Source organism: Gigantopelta aegis, chromosome 4, assembly GCF_016097555.1.
Source record: "Gigantopelta aegis isolate Gae_Host chromosome 4, Gae_host_genome, whole genome shotgun sequence".
In the NCBI taxonomy this organism is placed as follows: Eukaryota; Metazoa; Mollusca; class Gastropoda; order Neomphalida; family Peltospiridae; genus Gigantopelta; species Gigantopelta aegis.
The window spans coordinates 73,793,655-73,820,572 of NC_054702.1; the positions used below are offsets into that span (position 1 = coordinate 73,793,655).

General features: G+C 37.6%; 1 protein-coding gene across 2 annotated transcripts in view; it reads right to left on the minus strand.

Moving 5' to 3' along the window:
- Window positions 1-26,918, minus strand: part of LOC121371075 (gamma-aminobutyric acid type B receptor subunit 1-like) — a 140,175-nt gene that overhangs the window by 65,507 nt on the left and 47,750 nt on the right. For both annotated transcript variants that reach the window (XM_041496705.1, XM_041496707.1), the window contains exons 5-6: window positions 7,608-7,709; window positions 7,404-7,469 (exon numbers count right to left, since the gene is read on the minus strand). In XM_041496705.1, coding sequence (XP_041352639.1) covers window positions 7,404-7,469; window positions 7,608-7,709 — 168 coding nt within the window. The remainder of the gene's footprint in view (window positions 1-7,403; window positions 7,470-7,607; window positions 7,710-26,918) is intronic.

Below are 26,918 nucleotides of genomic sequence, written 5' to 3' on the forward strand. Positions count from 1 at the left end.
TTTGATCACGTGGTACCGCGTGAGCTCTGGTAGGCAAGAAACCTCTGTTGACATTAGTAGTAATGAACAATCGAATCTTTTTTCGTCAATTAAATCAGTGTAGACTAGTTTTGATGAATTGTATTTTGTCATGGTAATTTCATACGTTGTTGTTAGCTGCACAAATCACTGTAGGAAGAATTTTGGAATTAGTTTCATCAAATACTACAGAAGCGAAACGTCGAAAACTAAGCAGTAACAATCAACTTTGCCCATCCCACAACGGAGATCGTCATTGTATACAAGGTTTGTTGTATGTTAGTCATTCATAATACTAGTACACATCAGTATTTTATTGAAATGAAAAATTGAAAAGATAATAAAATTAAAATGACCCCCCCTCCCCAACACCAAACTGTGATATGGAAACAAAGATGCCCCATTGACAGTACCCAGACAATCGATAAACAGCATTTTATATAACTTCTTGTTTGTATTGACAGATCCATTATAGTGGGTAAAACAAATTCTGAGTATATTTTATATTGTATCATGCCATAAAATATGTAGGTGGCTGGAGTATTTATATTTTTAATTAAATAACAGGGAGCTATGCGCGCGTGTGTGTGTGTGTGTACTAATATTAGGGGAAACCTGCTGCTGCAACACAATGGATCACTCTTTCTGATAAGCAGCAGCCCACAGACAGGATAATAAATAGCATAGTCTTTGTTACAGCAGTTGTGGGGCACTGGCTGGAACGAGAAATAGCCTCATATGACCACCAACGGGAATCAATCCTTGACCGACTACGTTTTAAACTATGTCCTGCCCCACATGGCATTAGATGATTACAATATTAATGGCAATTTATATATATATATATATATACTCAAAAGCAAAAGTTATTGTGACATGGATTGTTTGGAGTAAATAAATTTGTGAATGGATTTATGAATGTAAACCAGAGAAAATGTGCATGAAACAGGTCAAAGAAATGCAACCAAGCAGTTCTTGCAGCGATTGTATGCTTTGTGCAAGAAACATGGAATATTCGGGAGAAATGCTGTCCAGTGTTCACCATACAAGTCCAGACATTCAGTCGCTAATCATTGCCACTCTGTGCAGTCTTCAGAAGTCCTCCTGCGCGTGCTGTAACCTCACCGTGGTGCAGGGGTGTTGTAACATTCTTTTTGAGAATGGCCAATACAGCACACATTGAAGTTTAGAGTAAAAGTCAGTATCTCTCTGTGATATTTGTATTTTGCAGTTCTTTACACTGTTTTTATTTATATCTTGAATTTTTCTGTTGATGTTGATCATCACCTTATTTGTTTCCATTACCATAGTTAGACACCCAATAGCCGATGTATTTTTCGTGCTAGGGTGTCGTTAAACATTCATTCATTCATTCATTCATTCGTTTATTCATTCCTTCAGAAGTCCAGAAATCAGAAAAACACCATGCAATTTCGTCATGTCACGCCTCAGTGAAAATGACAGATGGCGAATCATAGGGAAGCTTGAATCTGGGACCTCGCAGCGTGACGTCACATGTCAATTCAACGTCCACAGAAACACCATATGGCACTTATGGCAACGGTAGCAACAAAACAACCAGTTAAGGGACCGTCCCCGTAGTGGCCGACCATCCGTGACAACCCGTCGCCAAGACACATGGATCCGAACCATGCATCTGAGAAACAGGTTCCAGCCAGCAACCCTCACAGCCCGTGCCATCCCTTTCTCCAGCGTTTAGAGGCCTCAATGAGATGACGGTGCCAGGTCTGTATCAATGCTCAAGGTGGACACACTCGCTACTGACTGTGTGAACTTCGCTCTGGACCCCCTCTAGTGATGTGGTTCATTTGCATATGGCAGGTGTGCCCTTTTCATGGACTATTGCTCGTTTCCATACCTTCGGATATCAATTATCTTTGTCTTTTGTGTGTCACAATAACTTTTGTCTTTTAGTATATACATATATATACAGTCAAACTTCGATCACTCCACATTCGATCTCTTAAAAACTTTGATCTCTCGATCTAAAGCGACGGTCCCGGCCGAGTTGCTATACAAACTAATAATAACGACCTTCGAAAACTCGATACCTCGATCTCTTGACATAATTCCTTGGTCCCGCCATAAAGATTTAATAGAGTATGCACCTCTAAAACTCGAAGTGTGTAGATTGATCAAACTGTCGTTGCCGATATCATGTCAAACAAACGAATCGCGCCTGGGGGAGGGTATAGCGCCATTAATGTTATTTCACATAGAATTTATACCAAAAAGGGCTATTATGTATTACATGTAATAAAGATTGTGTTCAAGTTTCCTATCCCTATTCAAATGTTGTTAATATCTTCAGCAGACCTTCTGATTCTGTTCTTACCCACCCACCCCCACCCTTGTGCCAGGAAACCAAAGACAGCCGTCCAACGCAAGAAGCATTTTGATTGGTTAATCCCTTTGGTGTGTCCCACCGACTAGGATATAAAAGGAAGCCATGTTAGATGGTCCGCGTAGGTTGTTATGCCACGACCAGAAGAGATTAGGCCCTTTCTAAGGGCCCTACGGGCAACCTAGGGAGACAACCCAGCATCAACGAGGTCTTAATAAGGCGTATCATAAAATATTGTTTGTTTCCGGTTACCCGACCGACCCTAATTTGAACCTGCCGACCCTAAAACTTTTTTTGTATATCCAAAAATGTTTTTTTAAAATATAACAACGATTTCCACGAAAACATTCCAAAACTATCACAAGCACTAATTTTGTGTCATTTAGGGGATAACCCTACTGTGTTATCCGATTTGCGGACGTATATCGGTGGTTTTACTGTCGCAAATTTAGTTTTATTGGCGACGTGTTAGCCACGAAATGTTTTCTTCTAACAATTTATTGATGGAGTTACTTCCCTTCAAATTGAAGTTCGGTAACTTTCGTGAGATATCGGGCAAAGAGTCGGAAAATTGTTTTCACGAATATATGCGATCTTTTCCGATTTACTCTACATCTAGCGTAGCGAGGTGTTCCGATTAATAATAATAATAATAATAATAATAATTATATTTAATAATTTACTCCAGCGACAAACTGGCCTTGTAGAAATTTAGTGACCTTCTGATAAACTAGGGGAGGGAATGTTTACCAATACTGATGGAGTTTACTGCCAAATCAAATGATTAAACATGTTAGTAAGATCTCAATGCGTTTCGTTATTTTTTGTAAGTGGTCAATGGGAACTTCGCGGGTTTCTGCTAAAAACAGTGTCAGAATGTCCATGTGTTTGATGATGATGATGATAACTAGTTTAACGTGCCCATATACCACTAGGGTTTCGAACACGCCATCCCGAGTCCGACCTCCGATAAGATCGATGGCCTAACTCGGGATGGAGGTGGGGGGGTGGGGGGGGGGGGGGGGGGGGGGGGGGGTGTGTGTGTGTGAAAATGGGCAGAATTTTGAAAATAGCAATTAGTAAAGAAGTTAATAGATTAAATAAAAAAAATAAAAAGGTTACAAGCCAAAAATAAAAAAGAATTGACTGCTCGGCCGAATATTTATTTAATTTGGAGCATTTTAGAAGGACAGTCCAAAATTAAATAAGAGAAAGAAGACAGGATCGGACTATTTAATAATATTTTAAAAAAAAAAGTAATTTCGACATAAAATTTTGAACACAGATCTTAAAGTTTAAATTCCGATCGATATGTCCACGCAAGTGGCCTCATTAAGGCCGTTTGGGTGCACAGCTTAAAGGGACGAGATGGGTTGCAAACCCCTAGATTGACAGTCGACAGACGTTGAAGGTGTAGTGCTGTGCTGAAATACAGATCTTGAGAAGCCGGATCCGTCTGAATGAGAGAGAGAGTATCAGACTAAGGTATAGTCCAGTCGTCATGGGGTGGTATAGTGGTGCGGACGGGCCCGACTCAGGAGGATACGAGATGGTATCACTATAAAGCAAGGTAAAGTCTAGAAAAAGAGTAGTAGGGGCCGACCCCGCTTCCTATTTCTTCTTAGAGTCAATCTTCCAGTGCTGCTAGGACAGGCTCGGACATGTAGAGACTAAACGCAAACAACCGTGGCGTTCTGCAGAATGGCCGTCATACGAGTCATGAAAAAAACAAGTCGACAGTCAGACGGAGAAATGACGTGGAGGCAAGGAATCTCACTAAAAAAGAATCCAATCTGGTGGTGCAGGCTGTCGAAATGAGAAGCGTTCCAGCGTTCAATCAGTTCCAATGGCCGCATACATCCCAGTAGAAAACTTCATTTCGCTGACAAAAACAATGAAATAAAGGACTCCCAAGTCGAGCACACGAAAGCACGTGCAGTGTGCACAAGCGAAACAAACACGTCTTACCGCGTGGAGCTTCAGACTGGGAATGAGTGTCAGAATGACCATGTGTTTGACATCCAATAGCCGATGATATTAAAGATAAAAATCAATGTGCTCTAGTGGCGTCGTTAAATAAAACAAACTTTACTTTTCGACATTCGTTTGAGCATCCTGAGCACTTGTACTGCATTTCTATTCATTGGACCTTAATACTGGATGCATACAGAATAAAACTAACATTGCAAATTATAAAATTGGTAAGTCTACCATTGCTTAGATACTCTAGGAAAGATAATATTCATAACATTTTTTTAAATGTTATTGTTGGACAGATAAATATAGAACCCTTCTTTTCAGTTTTCATTAAAAGAAATTGTTATAACTTATTTACTGGTTTCTATCCAATTACGGTTCAACCAAGTCTGTCCTGGACAGTTAAGTGTTAGTGTGAGAGTAAACCTTCTGCCTATTATTAAACAGCAAGGGGTCTTTTGTATGTACTCTCTCACAGATAGGTTAGCACCATGTTGCGCTCAAAATCAAAATGCCTTGCCTTTTATAAATTTATAAGTTGCCCATGTAAAAAGAAGCCTTTAAACACACCTATGTGGATAGTACTACATATTTCCTTTCTTTAATTAAGTTATGAAATAGATATAGAAAATAAAATGGCCATAAGGTTTTTGTCCTTTTGAAAATTGTATAATAGAAAAAAAAGCCCTTATATTTAAAACTGCACATAAAATATGCCCCCAAAACGTCACTTTACTATGCCTTACTTCATTTCTAGGGAAAACACTGTGATGAATGGTATTGTTGGTTTGCATAATGCTTTTCTATACATGCAGAGGTTATTTTGGATACCGGTAGTCAACACCTTTATTTAATATCCATAAATAAAATTATTTACCAAAATAAAATGTTTGTCCTACCTACCTACCCTATATTTTTCCAGCATGTAATAGGAAACAAGTAAAAAACAAATTTCGGCCTAACAAGCTACTCTCTGCCTACTAAAATCAAAACCTATATGTAGCTCTCTACCATTCTGATTTTGAACGACCATCAAACATTCTTTACTACAATGCGCACCATTTCTCTTTGACTTAATCCTATGGGACATTCCAAATTACATAGCACCATATCACCCTCCGCCTGTTATCAACGTCGATTGGACTGCTGGTGTTCCCTTGCACAGGCGGTCCTTCCTTCACACACCCCCCCCCCCATCCTTTCCTGTCCTGGACAGAAGAGTCAGGTCTTGTGCCCATGACAGGCGTGTGCTACAACAGCTTGCTCTGAATGAGCACGTTAACTCTTTTGCCGTTGCCGATGGTCCGCTACAACAGCTTGCTCTAAATGTGCACGTAAAGCCCTATGACCTGACCTGATGGTCCGCCTGCTACCGACCCTGGGCGGACTGCTGGTGCTCTCTTACACCTGCCAGTGAAGGCGATTACTTCTCCACCCACCCATTTCCTGTCCTATCTAGTGTATGGCTAACTGAAGAAGGAAGGAAGAAGGAGAAGTTCCAGGAAGAGGCCACCCGAGCCAAGGGTAGCACAGAGGCAGGGGTCAAAACCGACAGCTGAACTATTGGCAGCATCCCATTCTGTTGAGTTGGCCTATCCAGCATCCGTTGTTAAATGGAAGACCGTCATTCCACTGAGTGATCAACCTGACAGGGAAAGGCCTTCATCTCCTCAACAAGGAACTAGGTCCTGCCAACACCGAAGTTGCATCCTCAGTACGCTCGTCATATTCTCTTGGAGACCAGAGGGACACGTCTAGGCTTCTTCCGTGTCTTCATCGGAGATACTTCAAACCTCTTCCTCAGAGCAACGGCGGAGGCAGTTATGTGCTCCATCCCACCCTCGCGGATTCTCGGAACCCAGGACTTGTGCTGACCCATTGCTACATACAGAAACTTTTTAACTGAGTCATGGACAAATCGAACATCCATGGGATCATGGAGATTCTCTTGGGGCAATTCTACATATTTGTGGTCAAGCACCTGACTGAGAGGCGAGAATACCCGCCGAAACTACATTTTCAACGAGTTCATCAATACTCCATAGCTGCTAAACTCTCCTGCCAACCCTCCTACCAACCTTATCTGCCTCAGTGAGTATGAACTTATTCAGCCCTTAAACGTATTGGCCGCCATTTCAAAAACTTTTATATTTTTTTTAAACAGTCTGATACCCTTTATTTTTGGCAATCCGTGTAAACTTTGTCTAGATTCTGCCGACCTCAAACTTTCCCCTCCCTCTCCTGTCCCGGAATTAGTCACTGGCGAAGTCAGAGGTTAAGTCCAGGATGGGCGTGCAGTACCTTTATTGGATATGGGCAAGGTAATAAAGTTCCCAATTCCCATTTCCTCAAACTGACAGGCACACTTTACATGTGAAAAAGGCTGCAGATTACCCAACCAATTAATTCCCGTTGTCCTGCCCCCAGTGCATTATGAGCATTCTAAATTATGTTTGGCAAATAAAGGAACCTGAAGTATTAAATAAGTAAACTACTATTTATTTGTATTAAGAAATACAATTAAATATATTGAGAAATATTTTAAAGTGAATTTATACAGAATTGTAGTCAGTAATAATTATTACTTAGTAACTTAAAAATATTCAGACCATCTTTGTATTATTCCATTCCAAGACATCATTTTCTATCAAGTTGTTATCAAGTTTGAGTACAATGGTGCTAGAACTGTAGGGTCATCCGAGGGCTATTAGAGTATTGTATGCATACATATATGTGTGTGTGTTTGAAACATTAGCTGCCACATTGGCCATTTTAGAATGATCTTGGACCATCTCCTGCATGCCTACTATTGAATGAATAGTAATTACAACATCCCAAACTTTGATTGAAATCAGATCTTTGTGCCACCCATCTTTGGATGTCTCCATTAGTAAAACTGTAATGAAAAATATATACCAAATGCACCGAAGCTCATTTGCAGAATTATCTTGGCGGTGTTTTGATTGGTCGAACTGAAGATCACCTGAAAATCTGCTAACAAAGACTACCAAGGTTCAATTAAGATATGATTTTAATTACTGACCTCACAAAAAAAATTTCTAGCCACATCTTCAAAAAAAGCAGCGATTATAATTCTTGCATCGGCTTCCTGCAAAATAACAATGTGAAATTATTTACGGCTTTTTTTCTGCTTTGTTAGTTTAGTGTTATTTCATTTAATTCTATAAACAAAGGAAATACTAAGCATTATCTCAGATCATTATCATATATTACGTAATTGACTCACCTTTAGATCGAGGACTTGGCTTTTGGGGTTTTCAGAGAGCTCAAACTTTGCAATGATTGTAATGTTTTCCAGTTTCAACATTTCTTCAATATTATGGATCAGCTAACAATAAAACAATAGCAATGAATGTAACATTAAAGTTTGAAACTGTTCTTTTACTCTTCAAACATCTATATATATATATATATATATATATCTGTATATATATACATCTCATTATAACGGCCACCTTCCCATAACGGCCACCCTGAAACCCCCAATGCATTATTTATTTGACCTCTATATAATGGTCACCTGTCCAACTCGGCCAGCGGCCACTATTTTTCAGCAAAAATAAGGTCTGAACCTGCATTAGCGTCAAAAATATTATTTCCAAAAAAAGAAAAAAGAAAATTCTTCCCATCATATATGATCATATAGCGATTTAGTTCCCAGTAAATCCATTGTTTTCTGCAATACCGCCGTTGTTGTGTCACGTGACCGGAAAGTTTGGCGATTTGATTCTTTTCGACAAAGAACAAACTTATTTTTATGTTATCATATGATGCTATTGTCGTAAACAAATATACGTTCAGCTCAAATCGTTGGTCAATAACAAGGCGACTTCTCATTGGCTGTAGCCTATGACAGAAGAATGTATTGCAGTATCTGATTGTTGCGGTAGTATCAAAGACAATTATAACCAAGGTGCCTGCATGAGTAGAACTTTCCTACTGTCAACCGGGCATGATTGTTGTTCACAAGCAGCTGGCACCAAGAGGCAAACATTAATGAATTTAGTTCAGCCTGTATCCTTTGGTAAATCAGTGACTCAACATTAATTTTGTTAAATGATATGGAGGCAAACGTACTAAAATTTGTTTTAATAAATACAATTACATGTACTTTTGTTATTTTGTGTTGTTTTTCTTTTCTTGAGGGTATTGGAATTAACAAAGGAAATCAAACCGATACAACAGTTAATAATGAGATTTTGTAGTAAAATATGTTAGGATCTTGATGGAATATTGTTTGACCTCTATATAAAGGCCACCTGTCCACAACGACCACTTTCTGTTGATCCCTTGAGTGGTTGTTATATACAATTTCGACTGTATATAAATATATATATATATATATATACTGAACAAAATAAGAAACTTCCGCTAACTTTGCTTGAACATAACTTGATGAAAACAAACCGGGGGAATAATTGTTATATATGCGTTTAAAGAGTGTTCCATGATGCATCGTTTGGTGCAAAAATCATGGCCATAGGTTAACAGAATGAGTGCTTGACGAAGTTCGTTGATGTTAGTGGGTGGGTTGGGACGACGCATCAATCGGCTGTCCAGACTATCCCAGACATGCTCGATGGGGTTGAGATCAGGACTTTTAGCGGGCCAGTCATCAATGAAATCAATGTTATTTGTCCTAAGAAAATTTACAGTGTCTCTAGCTGTATGAGAGGTGGCATTATCATGCTGAAAAATCGAGATGTTGAGGTTGTTATGGAACAGAGGAATGACGTGATGAGCGAGAATGTCATCGCGGTAACGTTGAGCATTTAAATTGCCATCAATGACGACTAGTGGTGAACGATAACCATGGGCAATGGCTGCCCAGACCATGACACAACCCCCACCTCCGAAATGATCTCGTTCAAGAACACAACAGTCAGAATAGCGTTCATTTCTCCTACCCTGCCATCACCACATTGTATTCATCCGGAAAAAGAACGGTATTCCAGCATCGCTGTATCCAACAAGTGTGTACACGTGCCCAATTAAGACGATTTAGATGATGACGTTGCATTAAAACGCATCCGACGTAAGGACGTCGTGCATGTAAACCGTTCTCCCGCAGACGATTACAAACAGTTTGCCCACTGATTCGGTTATTATGAAGCCCAGGTGTGTTAGCAGCAGTAGCAGTGGCAGTTTGGAATCGATTGCGCAAATGCGTGTTCATGATATAGCGGTCTTGACCACGCGTTGTAACATGAGGACGTCCACGACGTGGCAAGTCGTTGGTGCTTCCTGTCGTTCGAAATCTTACGCGAAGATTTCGTATCGCTCGACTAGAACTCCCAACATGCCTTGCAACATCTTCTGTCGACATGCCAGCATCAAGCATGCCAATCGCCCATTCGCGTAAATTATTGGGTATTCTTGGCATACTAAAAATGCTACAATGTAAGAAACGTTAATTGTTTTACAAATTTTGAAGCGTTTTCAGTATATATATATATATATATATATATATATATATATATATATATATATATATATATATATATATAGACGGAAAAAAACAACAACACAAGTTCAGGTTTGGTAACATAACCTTTTTCATCCGTGTACCAAATATAGTAACATTTCACACATAGCTACCTCAAGCCCAGTGATAAAGCGTTCGCTTGATACGCAGGCGGTCTAGGATTGATCCCCATCGGTGGACCCATTGGGCTATTTTTCGTTCCAACTAGTGCTCCACAACTGGTGTAATGAAGGCCGTGGTATGTACCATCCTATCTGTGAGATGGTGCATATAAAAGATCCCTTGATGCTATAGAAGAGAGTAGCCCATGAAGTGGCAACAGCGGGTTTCCTCTTTCAATACCTGTGTAGTCCTTAACCATATGTCTGATGCCATATAACCGTAAATAAAATGTGTTGAGTGCGTCGTTAGATAAAACATTTCCTTCGTAGCTACATCATTGTACTGTCTAAAGAATCTTTGGTTAAAATTGGGTCAACAGTGAGCACGTGCGAAGCTGCATGCTTTTTACCGATTTGTCAAGAAAATCGTGCATCCGGGCCACTGCCACGTGCTATGGACACCATATCAAACAGAAGTTTTTTAACAGCACACATCGAGTACACAACATTTTATTTTAACACGGTTGAAAAGCAAAATGTCGCGAATGTTACAAGTTGACAGAGGTAGGGCTATTGCTCTAATTATGCAGGGACAATTGCAACGTCGAGTCGCTCAGCCATTTGGGGTACACGAGTCAACGATAGCTCCTTTAGTTTGGGCGTCTAAGAACCACATGAATATTAGCTGAGCGTCCCGGGAGCAGGCATCCGTGCATTATGTTGCCACGTCAAGATAGAGGCGTATGTCTCACACACCTCCGTAACCGACTTCCGACGGCAAATCAGGTTGTAGGCACTTTTGGTCGCCCAGTGTGTCCACGAACGGTTAGGAATCGGTTGCGGGAGTCCCTACGTTGGTTCGCAACTTACACCCAGGCAACGTCAACGTCGACTGCAATTCGGGCGAGTCATATCAGGACTTTGACTTGCCCATGTAATTTATGAGTTTTATTTTAAAAAACAGAAAGAAAAGAAATTGTACTGGGCATAAGAGATCAGTCTTAATGGACATATGCAACTCGTTTCTAAAGTACTCTGTATATCAATGTTTGTAAAGAGGAAATTGTTATGCAAAGAGCTAGCTTTTTATTACAAGTTCTACGGTTCAAATGAACACTAAATTGTCCCCCATGAGCGTCAATAACTGTTGCATCAACCATAAATATTAGCAAAGTCACCCGTTTCAGTAGCTGAAACATTTAGTGGATTAGAATACAGCCTGATTTTTTTTAAACAAAACTGTTCAGTGTTTTATCAAAACATATATGTTTTTTATGTTTGCTTGTTGTGCTTATTTATAAAAATGCTTATACATAATTTAAGGCAAATTACAAAATGGTGTCCTCAACAACCAATCCTAATAGATTTTTCGAACATGAATAATAATGGTCATAATGGGTGGATGTAGCCCAGTGGTAAAGCGCTCGCTTGAAATGCAGTCAGTTTAGGATCGATCCCGTGGGTGGGCCCATTGGGTTATTTCTCGTTCCATCCAGTGCACCACGACTGATATATCAAAGGCTGTGGTATGTACTACTCTTGTCTGTGGGATGGTGCATATAAAAGATCCATTGCTGCTAATCGAAAATAGTAGTTCATGAAGTGGCGACAGCGGGTTTCCTCTCTTAATATCTGTATTAAATAAAACATTTCCTTCGTTTATACGGACCTGGGATAGACTTGTATTCACCCTGTGAATGCGACAGATGCAAATTTACTTTTCCCGTAACTTTAGAAATTTGTGTCATCACGGTATTTTTTTTTTCATTAAATCAAATTACTGTTATACTAATAATTACAATGCCCCCATGTTCAAATTCAGACACAGAAGAGGCCTAATCGGAATTCCAAATGAGCAACACATCCAGCTCCATCTGGATTCCAACATTTCAAGACCTGGAGGTGGCGTGGGCAAAATCAAAGATTGCAGATATTAGTGTATGCATGTGCAAACGTTGCACTGTTGAACACAATTGATGCAATGCTCTAAAAACAACGGTAGAGCTATTTTCAACGCTGGATCTATTGGTCTGATTATAATAATACTTTCCAAAGAATTCCGAGTGCCCAATCGAGCACTCCCAATGTTGATGCACAACGGTAAATGAAATTGGCCGAAGTGTTCCAAATACTTTTTATTTTAGTAGACTGGCTGTCTGCCAAATGTCCCTAGATATCACGTATTGATTTGGCTGCATATTATCCATACAGAAGAACCAGTCAATTGAATTATTATAAAAACTAACTCTTTAGTTGTTTTACAAACATTACACTTTGGAAATTCTGAAATAATTCGCTTCAACGAATACGCGAAAATTCCGGTCGCCAGGCAGCGACTTACGATAAGGTTTTGACTTACCCGACGTTGTTTTCACTCGCCTGGTCCGACCAGGTGACCGTAAAATGCACAATGTGATTATCGATATCTTTATGCCAATATGTTAAAAGAAACTTCTAAGTTGTTTTCTCCTGACAAAAATTATATTAATATACGTTAATTATTTAGTAAAATATCTAGGTAATAGTATATAATGGTCACTGTGTTTTGTATGACAATTGTTAATCTCCTGTTAGCTTATTCAATATTGTATCTATACAAGGCAGAGCTCAAAACAAGTCATGTCAGTGTTTAGACGGTATACCAACATGAATGACGGTAAGGTGATCGTCTTCATCATAATACATATACATGGTTTCACTTTCACTTTGAAATGCAGGAGCCAAAAGCTTCCGTAACATACATAACGTACGAATACGTACATTGATGTACACAGATAAATATTTTAAGGAAATGTACGTATTTGACAAACATATTGCACACATTTTACAGAGGGAGAAGTCCCTTTAATTTAGATTCATTTTTTTTTAAAACTAATATGAATGTTTGAATGGATAGTCGATCAAATATCACAGAACGTTTCACACATGGCACATTACGTTGTGTACCCACCAATACACATCACAATAACAATAATGATAAAATTGAATGTGAAATTATTGACAAATAAATGACAACTCTCGTCGAATTACAGTATTTATTTACTAGTATTGTCTATCCTTGGTTATAACATAAGTTAGTACAATCGTTTATAATTAAGGCATTTAGCATTAATAAACATTATTTTAATTTCAGTTTAGATGGCAGTATCTTGTCTATGTTTTGTTTTTTTCATTATTAATTCTTATAATTACGTGTTTTTCAATGAAATTCAGTAGAAAGTGCATTTCTGTCTGAATAATTTCGACAAAAGGGACAATATCTTACTTTTCTTGGAATATGTTTGGGTTTTTTTTTTTTTTAATATCTTCAAGTTTCAATGTTTAAATTATATATGTGAGTTTGTTCTTACTCTTTGTCATGGGTTTTTGTTTTATGGATAACAAATACAAATGTGTAGCCTTTGTGAAAATATTTCCCAGTCTCCTCACCCTAAACAAAAGCGCCTGCCAACAATAACTTTCATAATCCACCCGAATTACCAATTGTAATTCTAATGGTTTGTACCCCATTTTGGGGTAAACAAATCATTAGGGTTTTCAAATACATAGAAAATTTGGGGTATTTCTTCTCTTCTTTTTTAGTTCTTGTTTTTTAGTTATCAAACGTTAATAAATAAAGCTAATTAGCTCATTGGTAATCAAAACTGTAATGCATGAGAAAACTAATTTTAAAATATAGAATAGTTGCCTCTTATATAGTATTATTTTTCATGACACTAAGTCAAAAATATTTTAAACATCATATATTTACAATATACATTAGATATAACCAATTTACGACACTAGAGATGTGGGTAATTGTTATCAGCACGGAGATCATCTGCCAAGATGGCCACAGGACCCAGTGAAAGTAAATACTAGAAGAGTATACAAGATACCCACATAATTTTCAAATTAAAAATGTACATTTTAAGTAATTAATTTTTATTTATTTGTCCAGTGTTTCAGTTACTGTTAAAAGGACAGTCCTGAGTTTGCTGCACTGTAAGATATTTGTAAGAAGCCAAAACTGGATTTTGTCTTCAAATAATTTCGTACGTAGGAAAAAAATGTGGGTTTTTTAGGAAATAAAATGAAATTAAACCTAGTACAAATAGTAGAACGATCAAAAACACGTTTAATATACAGCCACTAACATTTTATGCAGAAAAATATATTTGATATGTAATTACAATCTTTAAAAAGTCTCTGTTAGTCGATAACATCTTCAAAAATTGCAGCAAACTCAGGAATATCTCTTTAATATTGTCTAGCCATAAAAACTACAAATGTTCATTGTGGTCCTTGGGCAAAACATCAGGCATTATGTTGTATTATAACTACATGTAAAAGCTGCATACTGAATACAACAAGTATGGTTTCCAAAAATAACAATACTGGCATATAGATTAACTCTGGTATAACCTTCTACTCTTGACTTCTAGTGTTTTGGGTACTATATGTAGATCATATAAACTTGACATTTTCTTTGGTGATACAATTTGATAAAGTGACCAGCTAGATGATTTCCAATAACAATAAATAGATCGTTTTTGAAACATACACTAGAAGTCATCAGTAACTATCATGCAATAGCCTCATGAAAAAGACAAAGGAATCCAAAACACCAGTATCTTAGGTTTATTACATTTTTACATGATTTTTTTTAAATGGCTGCATATTTTCAAGTACTAAATTGTGATTATAAGATACTTACAACACAACTAACTCGGTGTGTTTAGTTAACCATATCAGTGTTAAAGAAAGAAGAACCCCCCCCCCCCCCAAGACAATCAGTATTTCGAATTTATTGTTACTCAATAATGTGATTCAGCCATTAATAAATTAATTTTAAAACCTTAATTACTACTGTAGCGAAGAATGCTTTAAATCACAATTTATTTATATATTAATTTAAAAATTGAACTTAAATTCCGTGTTTAAACTTATTTGTATAAGACAATATTTAACGTCTTTATCATATTCTAATGTTCTAAACATTTAATACAAAATAGGTGTTTGTTTTAATTATTACAAAACAGGTATCCATTATAAAATAGATCGTGTATTACAAAATGGGCCTTAACACACGACCTCTTACGTCTCCCAATACCATGGATGAATGAATGCGCAAACAGCTTTGGGTTTATATTTTGTTTAGTGAATACCATGCTTCACTAACCTAGCGTGGACGTAAATACCACGCAAACCCCATGCAATGTCCATGCAAAACAAATGTTTCATGAATAAGGGCCCAGGGTAATCATACAGCCGTAAGATATCGATATCAGGTCATCAGGTCTTGCGTCCTTCCTCTTATCCATGCACGTAACCCTACGTTGCAGCAGGATAATTCAAGGTCGCACGTTGCGAGGTTTTTTCTTAACTTCCTCAAGCAAAACAATGTCCAAGTGCTCGACTGGCCACCCTACAGTCCAGTTTTGAACCCGATCGAGCATTTGTGAAACGAGCTGGACAGGAGGGTCAGGAAGCGCATCAACGTCCTAAACAATGTCGCTCGGCTCACGCAGGCCCTTCTTCTTTAGTGGAATAACATCCCACAGAGGACCATAAACAACTTGATTGGGACAACGGTAAGCAAAATTATGAGCAGCGACTGCAACCCGGGGTGGGCACGCACTCTAGTGATTTGGATCAGAGATGGGGTAATCGTAATCAGTAATTGTAATCGATTGTAATCGATTATATGTTTTCATATAATCGCAATCATAATCGATTACATTGTTTGAGAATGTCATGTAATCGCAATCGTAATCGATTACACTGCTAATGTAATCTTAATAAAGTGAATACTTTCATGATTACTCATAATTATTTACTAAACTTAGATGTGTTTAGCATCAACTCCAGTAACAGTGCCTATAGTTAGCAGTACTGGTCAGTCAGTAGAACTGATCTCCCATTGTCTACTACTCTCATAGTAGAACTATCATTTGCCTTGAGAAATGGGATCATACGTCTGGATTATCAAATGAATGTTACCCAGGGGATGAAGACACATATTCACATAATGTTATCTATCGTGTTTACGTTTACTATAAAACCACTTGAATGAATAGTGTTCTATAGCTAGCAATATATAAAAGGGCACTGCACCATGCCCCAGTTTTGTGTCCTAATTCATTGCCGTAAAATATATATATATATATATATATTTGTTTTTATAATAAAACACTTTCATTCCTCTGAATGCATATACAACCTTATCACGGGCCTGAATTCAACTAAGAAACGCTTGACAATATCTTGCTTTGTCAGAGGTGTGAAAGTCCACCAATGGTACCGTTGCACACTTTCTTTTCTTTTCTTAGTGGTTACAACTGCAGACGGGCAGCCAGCCAGTCGTGTTAAGCTTGATTCCATGGACAGTCATCCTCACCCTTTCGCAGACACAACCACAAATAACGTAACTAATTAAGCAAACACCCAGTTGAAAGTAGTGTTTCACGATAAACCTTGGTTTTTTTCTTTAAGATAGCTTAAAATAATAATACGTCTGATAAAAATTCCTGAAAGCTGATTTTAATAGATGTTCTACGAAACGCTGCACTTCTAATGATACCAAAATAAATACACCCAGACCAAGATACTTGTAATTTTCACTGATACAATTGGATCCTTATAATATGGCACAAAGCAAGCATGACTGCAAATCGTTTTATTAATAAAAGTCAGTTTTAGAATGTCAACAATTAATGCAATGAGCCACTTGTGCACATGTATATGTATGCAGATATCAATTTAATTATGTATTTACTTGTTTGTTCTTTTCTTTCGTTCTTTATTTCTTTATTTATAGATTTTAAAAAAATAAGAATTTATTTTAATTTGTGGATGCATGGTATTAAATGGTATACGTTATACAAACAATAAAAAAACCCAAGTAATAGTGATCAGACAGTTTGCAATTACTAATTATGGCTTATTTCAATAATATAACAAAATATATATGTTATGCATTGATACAATAATTATACCTATGGTTATGGGTACCTTTTCGTCAATAATCCAAATTTAAGAATAATAAATCTGGTTTTGGAAACTGATTCCCTCCCTGCAGTATACATACGTTTATAAATGTTTGAAATAATTTAATAAATAATAAAAAATTATCCATTATGTCTTTCAATGAATGAAATCGGTATGGTTGTAAAATAAAGTGCATATAACTTCATGGTGGTAACATCATTTCATTATTTGTGTAGATTTGTGGAAATGTAATCATGATTGTAATCATGATTGCTAGACAATGTATTCGCAATCGTAATCGATTACTTTCAATTATCTTGTAATCGTAATCGTAATCATGACATTCTAAAGTAATCATAATCGCCCCATCTCTGATTATATATATATATATATATATATATATATATATATACACACACACACACAGTGAAACATCTCAAGACAGGACCCTCTGTTCCCGGATTCCCTCAAAACCGGGCGTTTTACTTTTACAGAGTCCCTTTTTAAAAATCCAGGACAGAACTTAACTTCTCTAAACCGAACCCCTCTTAAATCCGGACATTTGTCTTGGTCCCAAGGGTGTCCTGTTTAGAGGGGTGTCACTGTGTCTATATATATATATATATATATATATATATAAATAAATATAAAGATCGAATTTCACAACGTTCCATTAAAACGTTGTGAAATTCTATCTTTTTTTATTTATTCATCCAATACACTTCATTTTAATAACCTCTCTCTCTCTCTCTCTCTCTCTCTCTCTCTCTCTCTCTCTCTCTCTCTCTCTCTCTCTCTCTCTCTCTCTCTATATATATATATATATATTGTCACGAACTGGAGCAACAACAAGGCTAAGTGATATTCAAATAATTTAATTACATAATATATACAAATGAATATCACACATCCTTGTTGTTGCTCCAGTTCGTGACATTTTGGTGGCAGCGGTGGGATATATTTAACTGTCGCACACTGGAGAAACAAGGAGTTAGAAAATAGCATTCTCAGCCGTATACGGTGATACAACTTCTACTGGTGTAGTGTTGGAGTACCCTTGTGGCAATAGGTGCTCAGTTAAGATCGGAACTATTGTTTCTTCACTTCTGGTATCTTTGGTTGGGGAATCTGTGGGGTGGCAGAATGTTATTTGTCTAATGGGTATCCTTAGTTAGGAGGTTTTGTAGTGATAAGTTGTAGATACAGTACATATACTAGTGTTATTCTACTTATTACTGATAGCACCTTTCAGTTTACCATGGGTTTGGAGAGGACCATCGAACTTGGGAAGAGTTTCGGATATGTTGGATCAGATTTGCAGGTATTTGTGAAAGAGCAACTTGATCGAGCTGACATATTGAGAAAGGAAGCTGAAGAACGTGAAGAGAGGGTAAGTATTCGAGAAGCTAAGAAAGTAGGACAGGAAACCAAAATAGAATTACAGTACGTGAACCAACCATAATTACTTCTAGACGGCGACTCCGTCCAAGCTAGACGGCGTCTAGACTAGTCTGCAAAATTTTAAAATTTCCTGTTTAGATGGTTGATCGGCGGTAGCTGCAGACACTGAAAACGTGCACGAGCTACTTGATTTGAGCCTCTAAGCTTTTTTGGGGGGGTTGTCAATTGCCACTACATGATGTTATGAAGAAAAAAAAAAATATATATATATATATTTATTTCACGTGGTTTTTCTTAAATCGCGATTGACGTGTTTACAAGGCATCCGCACTACATTGAAAATAATAATTAAATAATAGATTTTTATTAACCAATAGCCCTTGTAAATCGTTCAGTGGGAAACATTACAATAAACAAATGAACAGGAGTGTATGGAGAAGGAAGAGTTCTTCGGTTTACTAACGAAAGAAGTGAAATCGAGAGATAAAGGGGGAAATGAAAGAATAAGCTTGCTTTTGCGTACGTGATAATTAGCACAGCAGTGGTCAGCTCATTTCATTTGTGAGGGGATGTCGAATCTGTTTTTACATTTACTACATTTAAAAAAGTTAAATAAATAATAATAATAAAAAAGAGAAAATGATAAAAATAAGTGTTTCTAAAAGGAGGGGGGGGGACTGCGTGTTAATAAATATTTAAAAATAATAATAAGTTTGCTTTTGCCTACGTGACGATTGTCATGGGCAGCTATGGATATTGTTTTATTTGTCGGAGGGAATCAGGTTCCCAGGTCCGTAGGAATAATATCTGGGAGAGGGTGCACAACTTAGCGGGGGATCACATCCCCCATAGTGTGGAGATAGGACACGGGCCATATTTTTACTTTATTTTTGTCCTCGAGTGCAAGCAGGGAGGGCTGCTCCCCCCCCCCCCCCCCCCGTCCACCTAAATTCCCACAGGCCTGGGATGTCGAATCTGTTCGTTGGGGCGTTAGTTTTCAAATTTTATTAATTTTCTTGTTTGGCCAATAAAATACATTACATATATGGTATTTGATCCCCGCTAAGTCTATTGGTATGTTTTATGATACCTTTTCAGGTGCTGCCACAAATTTTGGAGCAAGTAGTATATTGTAGTATTTACTTTATTTTTTTGTGTGTCTTCGTTAAAGTTTTCAACAATAATAATAAAATGTGACTACAAAACTCATTGTATATTCACCGCCTATGTGACCAACGATCCCAACAATCGCGGGTTACATGTCGTTTACGAGTTTTGTTAAATAAATGTGTTTTGGCGTGATTTCCAAAAAGAACATGGGTACAGGTTTTTTCCTGAGCTGTTGTTATTTCAGGTTTATTCTCTCTAGCACCCATTTATATTTTCCTCCATTAACTATACCAATATTACCTGTATCCGTTCACCGCCGATGTGACCAACGATCCCAACGATCGCGGGTTACATGTCGTTTACAAGTTTTGTTAAATAAATGTGTGTTGGCGTGATTTCCAAAATGAACATGGGTACAGGTTTCATCTAGAGCTATTGTTGTTGCAGATGTATTCTCTCTAACACCCATTTACCATATCCTCCACTAATTGTACCAATATTACCTGTAAACGTGTACCGCCGATTTGACCAACGATCACAACGATCGCGGGCTACATGTCGTTTACGAACTTTGTTAAATAAATGTGTTGGCGTGATTTCAAAAAGGAACATGGGTATAGGTTTTATCGGGAGCTGTTGTTGCAGATGTATTCTATCACCCATTTACCTTTTCCTCCACTAATTGTACCAATATTACCTGTATACATTTACCGCCGATTTGACCAACGATCACGAGTTGTTTCGTCTGCGAGCTACTTTGTTAAAGGGACATTCGCGACTTTGCTGCAATTTTTAAGATGTTATTGACCAACATACGTTTTAACGATTGTAATTACATATCAAACATATTTTTCTGCATAAAATATTAGTGGCTGTATATTAAACGTGTTTCTGATCGTTCTAATATTTGTACTAGGTTAAATTTCATTTCATTTGAAGACAAAATCCAGTTTGGGCTTCTTACAAATATTAAGACGACCAGAAACACATTGAATATACAGACACTTGATATTTTGAACAAGAAAATATATTTAATATGTAAGTTTAATCGTAGAAATATTTTATTAGTGGGAAACATCTTACAATGCAGCAAACTCAGGAATGTCCCTTTAACACAGGCACCAAGCGTTAGCAAGCAGAACAATACTGTCGAATTACGTACTTTACATGAACATGCACGCTCTTTGAACTGAATACACATTATGCAATATGGTTTTATGGCTTTTTGCTGTGTAGCTTTGTAGTTGCTTTGGTGGGCTGTATGGAGAGATGGTAAGAACACATGCACGTACACCTGGTTGTGATGCAATACACATGTGCAAGTGCAGATGCAGACAATGACATATAAACAAGTTTGTCAACTGGATTTTGAATACGGGGTTGTTGGGTTTTTGTTTGTTTGTTTGTTATTGGGGTTTTTTGGTATGTTTGTTGTTGTTGTTGTTGTTTTATCTGTTGCTTTGATATTGCAAGGACGATCAAGCTTCATTTTGTCAATCCAATCTTGGAATAGTGGTAGTCCTCTTAATGCTGGTGCAGGAAGGATGAAGTTGTCTTGTGCCTTGCTCGGACGCATTCATTTAAGTCTAGAATCGTGGTCGATCCCCGCCAGTGGCCAGTGGGATTATGTCACGTTCCAGCTACTAAGTATGTACTATCATGGGGGGGGGGGGGGGGGATATTTATAAATAATAAAATTGAAGTGAAAATATTTTATTTTGATTTTTTTTTGGGGGGGGTGGAGTGGGAGGGATATAGCCTATAACAATGACCGCGGGGTGTATTTGAAAGGCGTGGAGAGGGTGGGGGCATGGTGTCGGTTCAATGGCCTGGGAGATGAAAATAAATATATTTCACGGTCTGAACCTGCTTCTCTGAGAAAAGTTTGAATTTCAGGTGTTAAAATGTCACATTTCCAGCCTTCTGAACAGAGTAACTGGAAAAGTGGGAGAATGAGGACTATTATGTCGGTACCTTTTAGGATATAAAAGGGACATTCCTGAGTTTGATGCATTATAAGAAGTTTCCGACTAATAAAATATTTCTAAGATTAAACTTGCATATTAAATATATTTTCTCGTTTAGAATATCAGTGTCTGTATATTAAATGTGTTTCTGGTCGTCTTAATATTTGTAAGAAGCTGGATTTTGTCTAAAATATTATTTTAGGAAATAAAATGAAATATTAGAACGATCAGAAACACGTTTAATATACAGCCACTAATATTTTATGCAGAAAAATATGTTTGATATGTAATTATAATCGTTAAAAAGTATCTGTTAGTCAATAACATCTTAAAAATTGCAGCAAAGTCGGGAATGTCCCTTTAATAGTTACATAGTAGGAGGGGAAGGGGAAATGCAATACATTTAGTCTAATTCAGCCAAACAAGTGAACACTAGATTAACAGTTAGGCACACATTTAGAGGGTTCACCAAAAATAAAAATGCAGACAGTGGTCTCAAATTGTGTTCGTCAATAAGAACCAAAATTGTTCTGAATGTGAAATTTAAATATGACTTGACCTGACTGAAATTTTAAACGGAGTGCTTTCATAATCAGGTTAGGTCAGGTCATAGGGTTTAACGTGCACATTCAGAGCAAGCTGTTTTAGCGCATGCCTGTCATGGGCACAGGTGCCGGCCTCAGCTGGCTCCTCCGTCCAGGACAGGAAAGGGTTGGGGTGGGTGGGGGAGAGGGGACTGTCTGCACTGGCAGGTGTAAGAGAGTAGCACGTCCTATCGGTAGCAGGTGGAGGTGGTTTTGGTGCTATGGCATTTGGGATAATCCCGTAGGATTAAGCATAATTGAATGTAGGAAATTTGACGCATTTTTGAACGGTCCGTCGAAATGGAAATGGGGAGCTATATATATTTTTGAACTTAGTATGCCGAGAGTAGCTCGTTACTGGGACCTTGTTGGAGTTAAGATGTCTCTCTAGGTTGCCCATAGTGGCCCTTAAAAGGGCCCGATCGGTTCAGAAAAAGAAATATTCACTTTGTTTCTCACACACACACACACACACACACACACCACACACACACACACACACACACACAGACACCGATTGCCACATTTAGTAAAAATTGTAGGCATTAGGACAAATATTGTTAAAATAGCAACTGATTCAAAATTGTAAGTAGAAAAATACTAAATGAATTAAGAATAAAAGTACACAATATTTCAACTCAATATCTTGAGGCATCGGTTGAGTACTCGCTTGCGGTGCTTGGGTTGCATGAACGAACCACCTCGGTGTATCCATTCACCTGATTGGATTGTTTTTCTCGTTCCAGCTAGTGCACCACATCTGGTCAAAGGCTGTCATATGTATTTTCCTGTCTGTGGGAAAGAGCATAAAAAAAATCCCTTGCTGCATCAGAAAAAAAATGTAGCGGGGTTTCTTCTGATGACAACGTGGTGTTTGACATCCAATAGCCTATGATCAATGTATTCTAGTGGTGTCATTAAACAATACACTTTAACTTCTAACAATATTAAAGTACAGATAAATGTTCATAAATGGTAAATTTTTAAAGAACACCACAGTAAAAACGAGTAATATAAATAAATATTATGTACCGGCTTCGGTGGCGTCGTGGTTAGGCCATCGGTCTACAGGCTGGTAGGTACTGGGTTCGGATCCCAGTCGAGGCATGGGATTTTTAATCCAGATACTGACTTCAAACCCTGAGTGAGTGCTCCGCGAGGCTCAATGGGTAGCTATAAACCACTTGCACCAACCAGTGATCCATAACTGGTTCAACAAAGGCCATGGTTTGTGCTATTCTGTCTGTGGGTAGCACAAATAAAAGATCCCTTGCTGCCTATCGTAAAAAGAGTAGCCTATGTAGCGCCAGCGGGTTTCCTCTAAAAAACATAAAATATTGTCAGAATGACCATATGTTTGACGTCCAATAGCCGATGATAAGATAAAAAAAATCAATGTGCTCTAGTGGCGTCGTTAAATAAAACAAACACACTTTACAAATATTACGTAGTAACACGAAAATAACTGCGATTTGGCTTAGATGATAAAACGTTCTCAATTTCATGTCAGCTTTTTCTTTGACCTACAAGCCCAAGTCAAAACTAAAACAATGTCTATTTCTCAAGCAGCTTGTGCGTCTTGTATCAGGGACAGTTCTAACATTGTCTGGGTCACCATAATGAATTAAGTACTAGCCAGTGCACTGTTCGACGATTAGTCTTCGAAATAATTATTATCTTTTGGATATAAATTAATAAATTAATTGTGCTAAATTATACTAACTACATTTTTAGGGGTGATTTTAAAAAGTCAATGCAATAATTTGAATAAACAAAATCATGGGCTCCGTTTGTTTCGATGTTTGATCTCCCCGAGCAGTATGGTCTAATCGTGTGTGTGTGTGTGTGTGTGTGTGTGTGTGTGAGAGAGAGAGAGAGAGAGATCAGATGACGTCACACTGTTGCAGCATGCCACCTTCATTATATGTGACAATCGGTTGAATCGACCGTTGCCAAGCATGCAAATCGGGCCAGTTGTTCAAAAATTAATCACTGTGTAACCATTAGTTAAGAGAAATGATTAAAACCAAATATTAAATGATTTCAAAGAAAAACAATTTGAAAAATATATTAAAATTTGACTTAGAACAGCATAATTAAAAATATATTAGGCTAACCCAGCAGTGGCCAAAGGAAGCTGCCAAAAGGGAAGGGGGGGGGGGGGGAGGACGCACACCTATACACACACACACACACACACACACACACACACACACACACATATATATATATATATGCATGAATCATCAACGGGGAGAAACAATCATCACACTGATGGTCAGTGTGGGGATTCTGTTTCCAAGTTTTAAAAAACAATTATTTACTTCTTTTTTTTAATGTTTTTTTTTTGCTGAGGCACTGTAGTGGGGTGAAAGATTGAAGTACCGGAAGGGACCCGAAGCCTTGTGGTCCGACCATGGGTTCGTGTAATCCACTACAATACCGTTCAGCTGGTATAATGTATTCTAAACAAAATAATATGCTGGACACTGCTTGTGGTTCTATCGAATACTAAATGTGATATTTCACAAATTATTGTTGATACCTGTCACACCGAGTCCAGTGAATTGCTGCAAGTTGTACTTTCGGGAAAACGTTAGTATTTTCAGTTAAATTTCCCATAAATTAATCACAGATAATTTGCAATAGAGTCATAGGGTTTTACCTGCACATTCAGAACAAGATGTAGCGCACGCCTGTTATGGGCGCAGGTGCCTCGACCCAGGAAAGGAAAATGGTTGTGGTGAGTGGGAGAGGGGGCAATTTTGATGCTATTGAATTTTGAATATTCCGAGCACATTGATTATTAATCATCGGCTATTGGATGTCAAACATTTGGTAATTCTGACTCGTAGTCAATAGAGGAAACCCGCGATATTTTCTTAATGCAGCAAGGGATCTTTCATATGCACTTTCCCACGGCCTTTGACCAGTTGTGGTGCACTGGTTGGAACGAGAAAAATCCCAATCAGCTGAACGGATCCACTGAGGTGGTTCGATCCTGCGACGCAAACACCTCAAGCGAGTGCTCAATTGACTGAGCTAAATCCCGCCCCTTCTTGAAGGAATTTTGGCGTATTTTAGAACAGTTCACCAAGCAAACAGTATAACATTGTTAACATTTATGAGTTTTGTGGAGTTCTACATTTATAGGGTTATTTTTAAAAAATGACCATATTGGGGGGGGGGGGAGGTAAAGGCATTGCAATTGTAGTACTTGTTCCGATGATAAGAAGAGACGTACGCTTCTACTTGGGTCAGAAAAAGGACCGGGGGTGGGGTTGTGGCAGTATCAGTTGTGGGTAGCTTAACGGTAAATAATTATTGGGTGGAGGTTTTTTTTTTTCGGGGTGAGGGTAGGAATAGAGTCTGTAACTCACTTTGGTGAAAACAAAGTCCCCTCCGATTACATGCCACATAAATGATGTATAGACTTTCTTCTCTCTTTTTTGTTAATTCAAGATGTCTGTGGGTGCATTCTGGGATATTTAATTTTATTATTCATTATTGGGGTGGGTTAAATTCTTTAACCATTAAATGCATTTTTGGTTAATATATCTTGATAATTTTATTTTATTCTACAAATACATAAAATATATCAGACACTACTGTAACGGTCTTTCTTCGTTGTCTTTCTTATTATTTGGCTTTAAACTACTGTATTAAATACCCTGAAAAAGAGAAAGAAAATCCAATGACAGTCCAAATATCATAAATTAAAAACAAAGTAAATTAAGTGTGGATGAAACCAATCTTCGTCATCTCATTTATTTTTTACTTTATTGATTGATTGATTGATTTTTCTACGAAGATAGGACAATTTACTGTCATCACTGCCGATAGATCGCAACTATATAAATAACATCCAGGCGCGGATATAAGTAGGTTTTTTTTTATTAAAGCAGAGTACACATCTAAAATTTCAGTTGCTATATGTAGTACCGTAGCGTCATCTTCCATGTATATATTTACCATCGGTTGATACCGTGCGCATATGGTGTCGATTTTTTAAAATTATTATTATTTTTTATTTTTTTTAACCAAAGATCCACAGGGTTTTTTTTTCTATCAAATTTAGATAACGTTATTCTTATCGAGTCTTACCCATTGTTGGTCCCAGCACGAGGAATTCGCACCTCCACCCCCTGGCCTAGTTCAATCTAATTAAAATTAGCTCCACTATTACATGTGGATCTAAAGACAGCCAGTTGGAGCTCATGTCCACCAATCAAAACATTACTTGCAGAATCCTGCCAGTTATTTAAAACTAACAACACTGCGTAGTTCCCAATGTCCAGGTAACATTTCGTCTGTAAATAATAATTTAAATATTGACCAATCACACTTCGCCTTTTATAACGTTATTTGGGAGCATACAAATTCTAAAAATATCGGGCGAGTCTATTTTAGTGGCCGCAGTACAGCAAACCATACCAATACGTATGGGGTGGGTTATCAGTCTTCAATTTTACATTAAAAATTCTTTATTTATTTATAAAAAAAACTAACTAAATCAGTCTTCAGTTTTACATTACAAATTATTTATTTTATAAAATAAAACATGTTTTAAGGCATTCGTAATTCACACGAAACATGTCGTATAGGCCTACCCTCAGGATAATTCGGAATGTTTTCAAATTATTTTTAAATAACTGGCAGGATTCTGCAAGTAAGGTTTTGATTGGTGGACATGAGCTCCAACTGGCTGTCTTTAGATCCACATGTAATAGTGGAGCTAATTTTAATTAGATTGGGCCTAGTTGTGCCTCATCGCCGGCCCAATGACACCTATTTTCTCCCACCTTTTACAATTACTGGCCATCCCATATAACACGTGGAAAAGAGGGAATTAACACCCATGCACAGTGTGGTGATTTGCTTCCTTTGAGAGTCTGTGTATTCGAGACGTCTGGAGTCGGT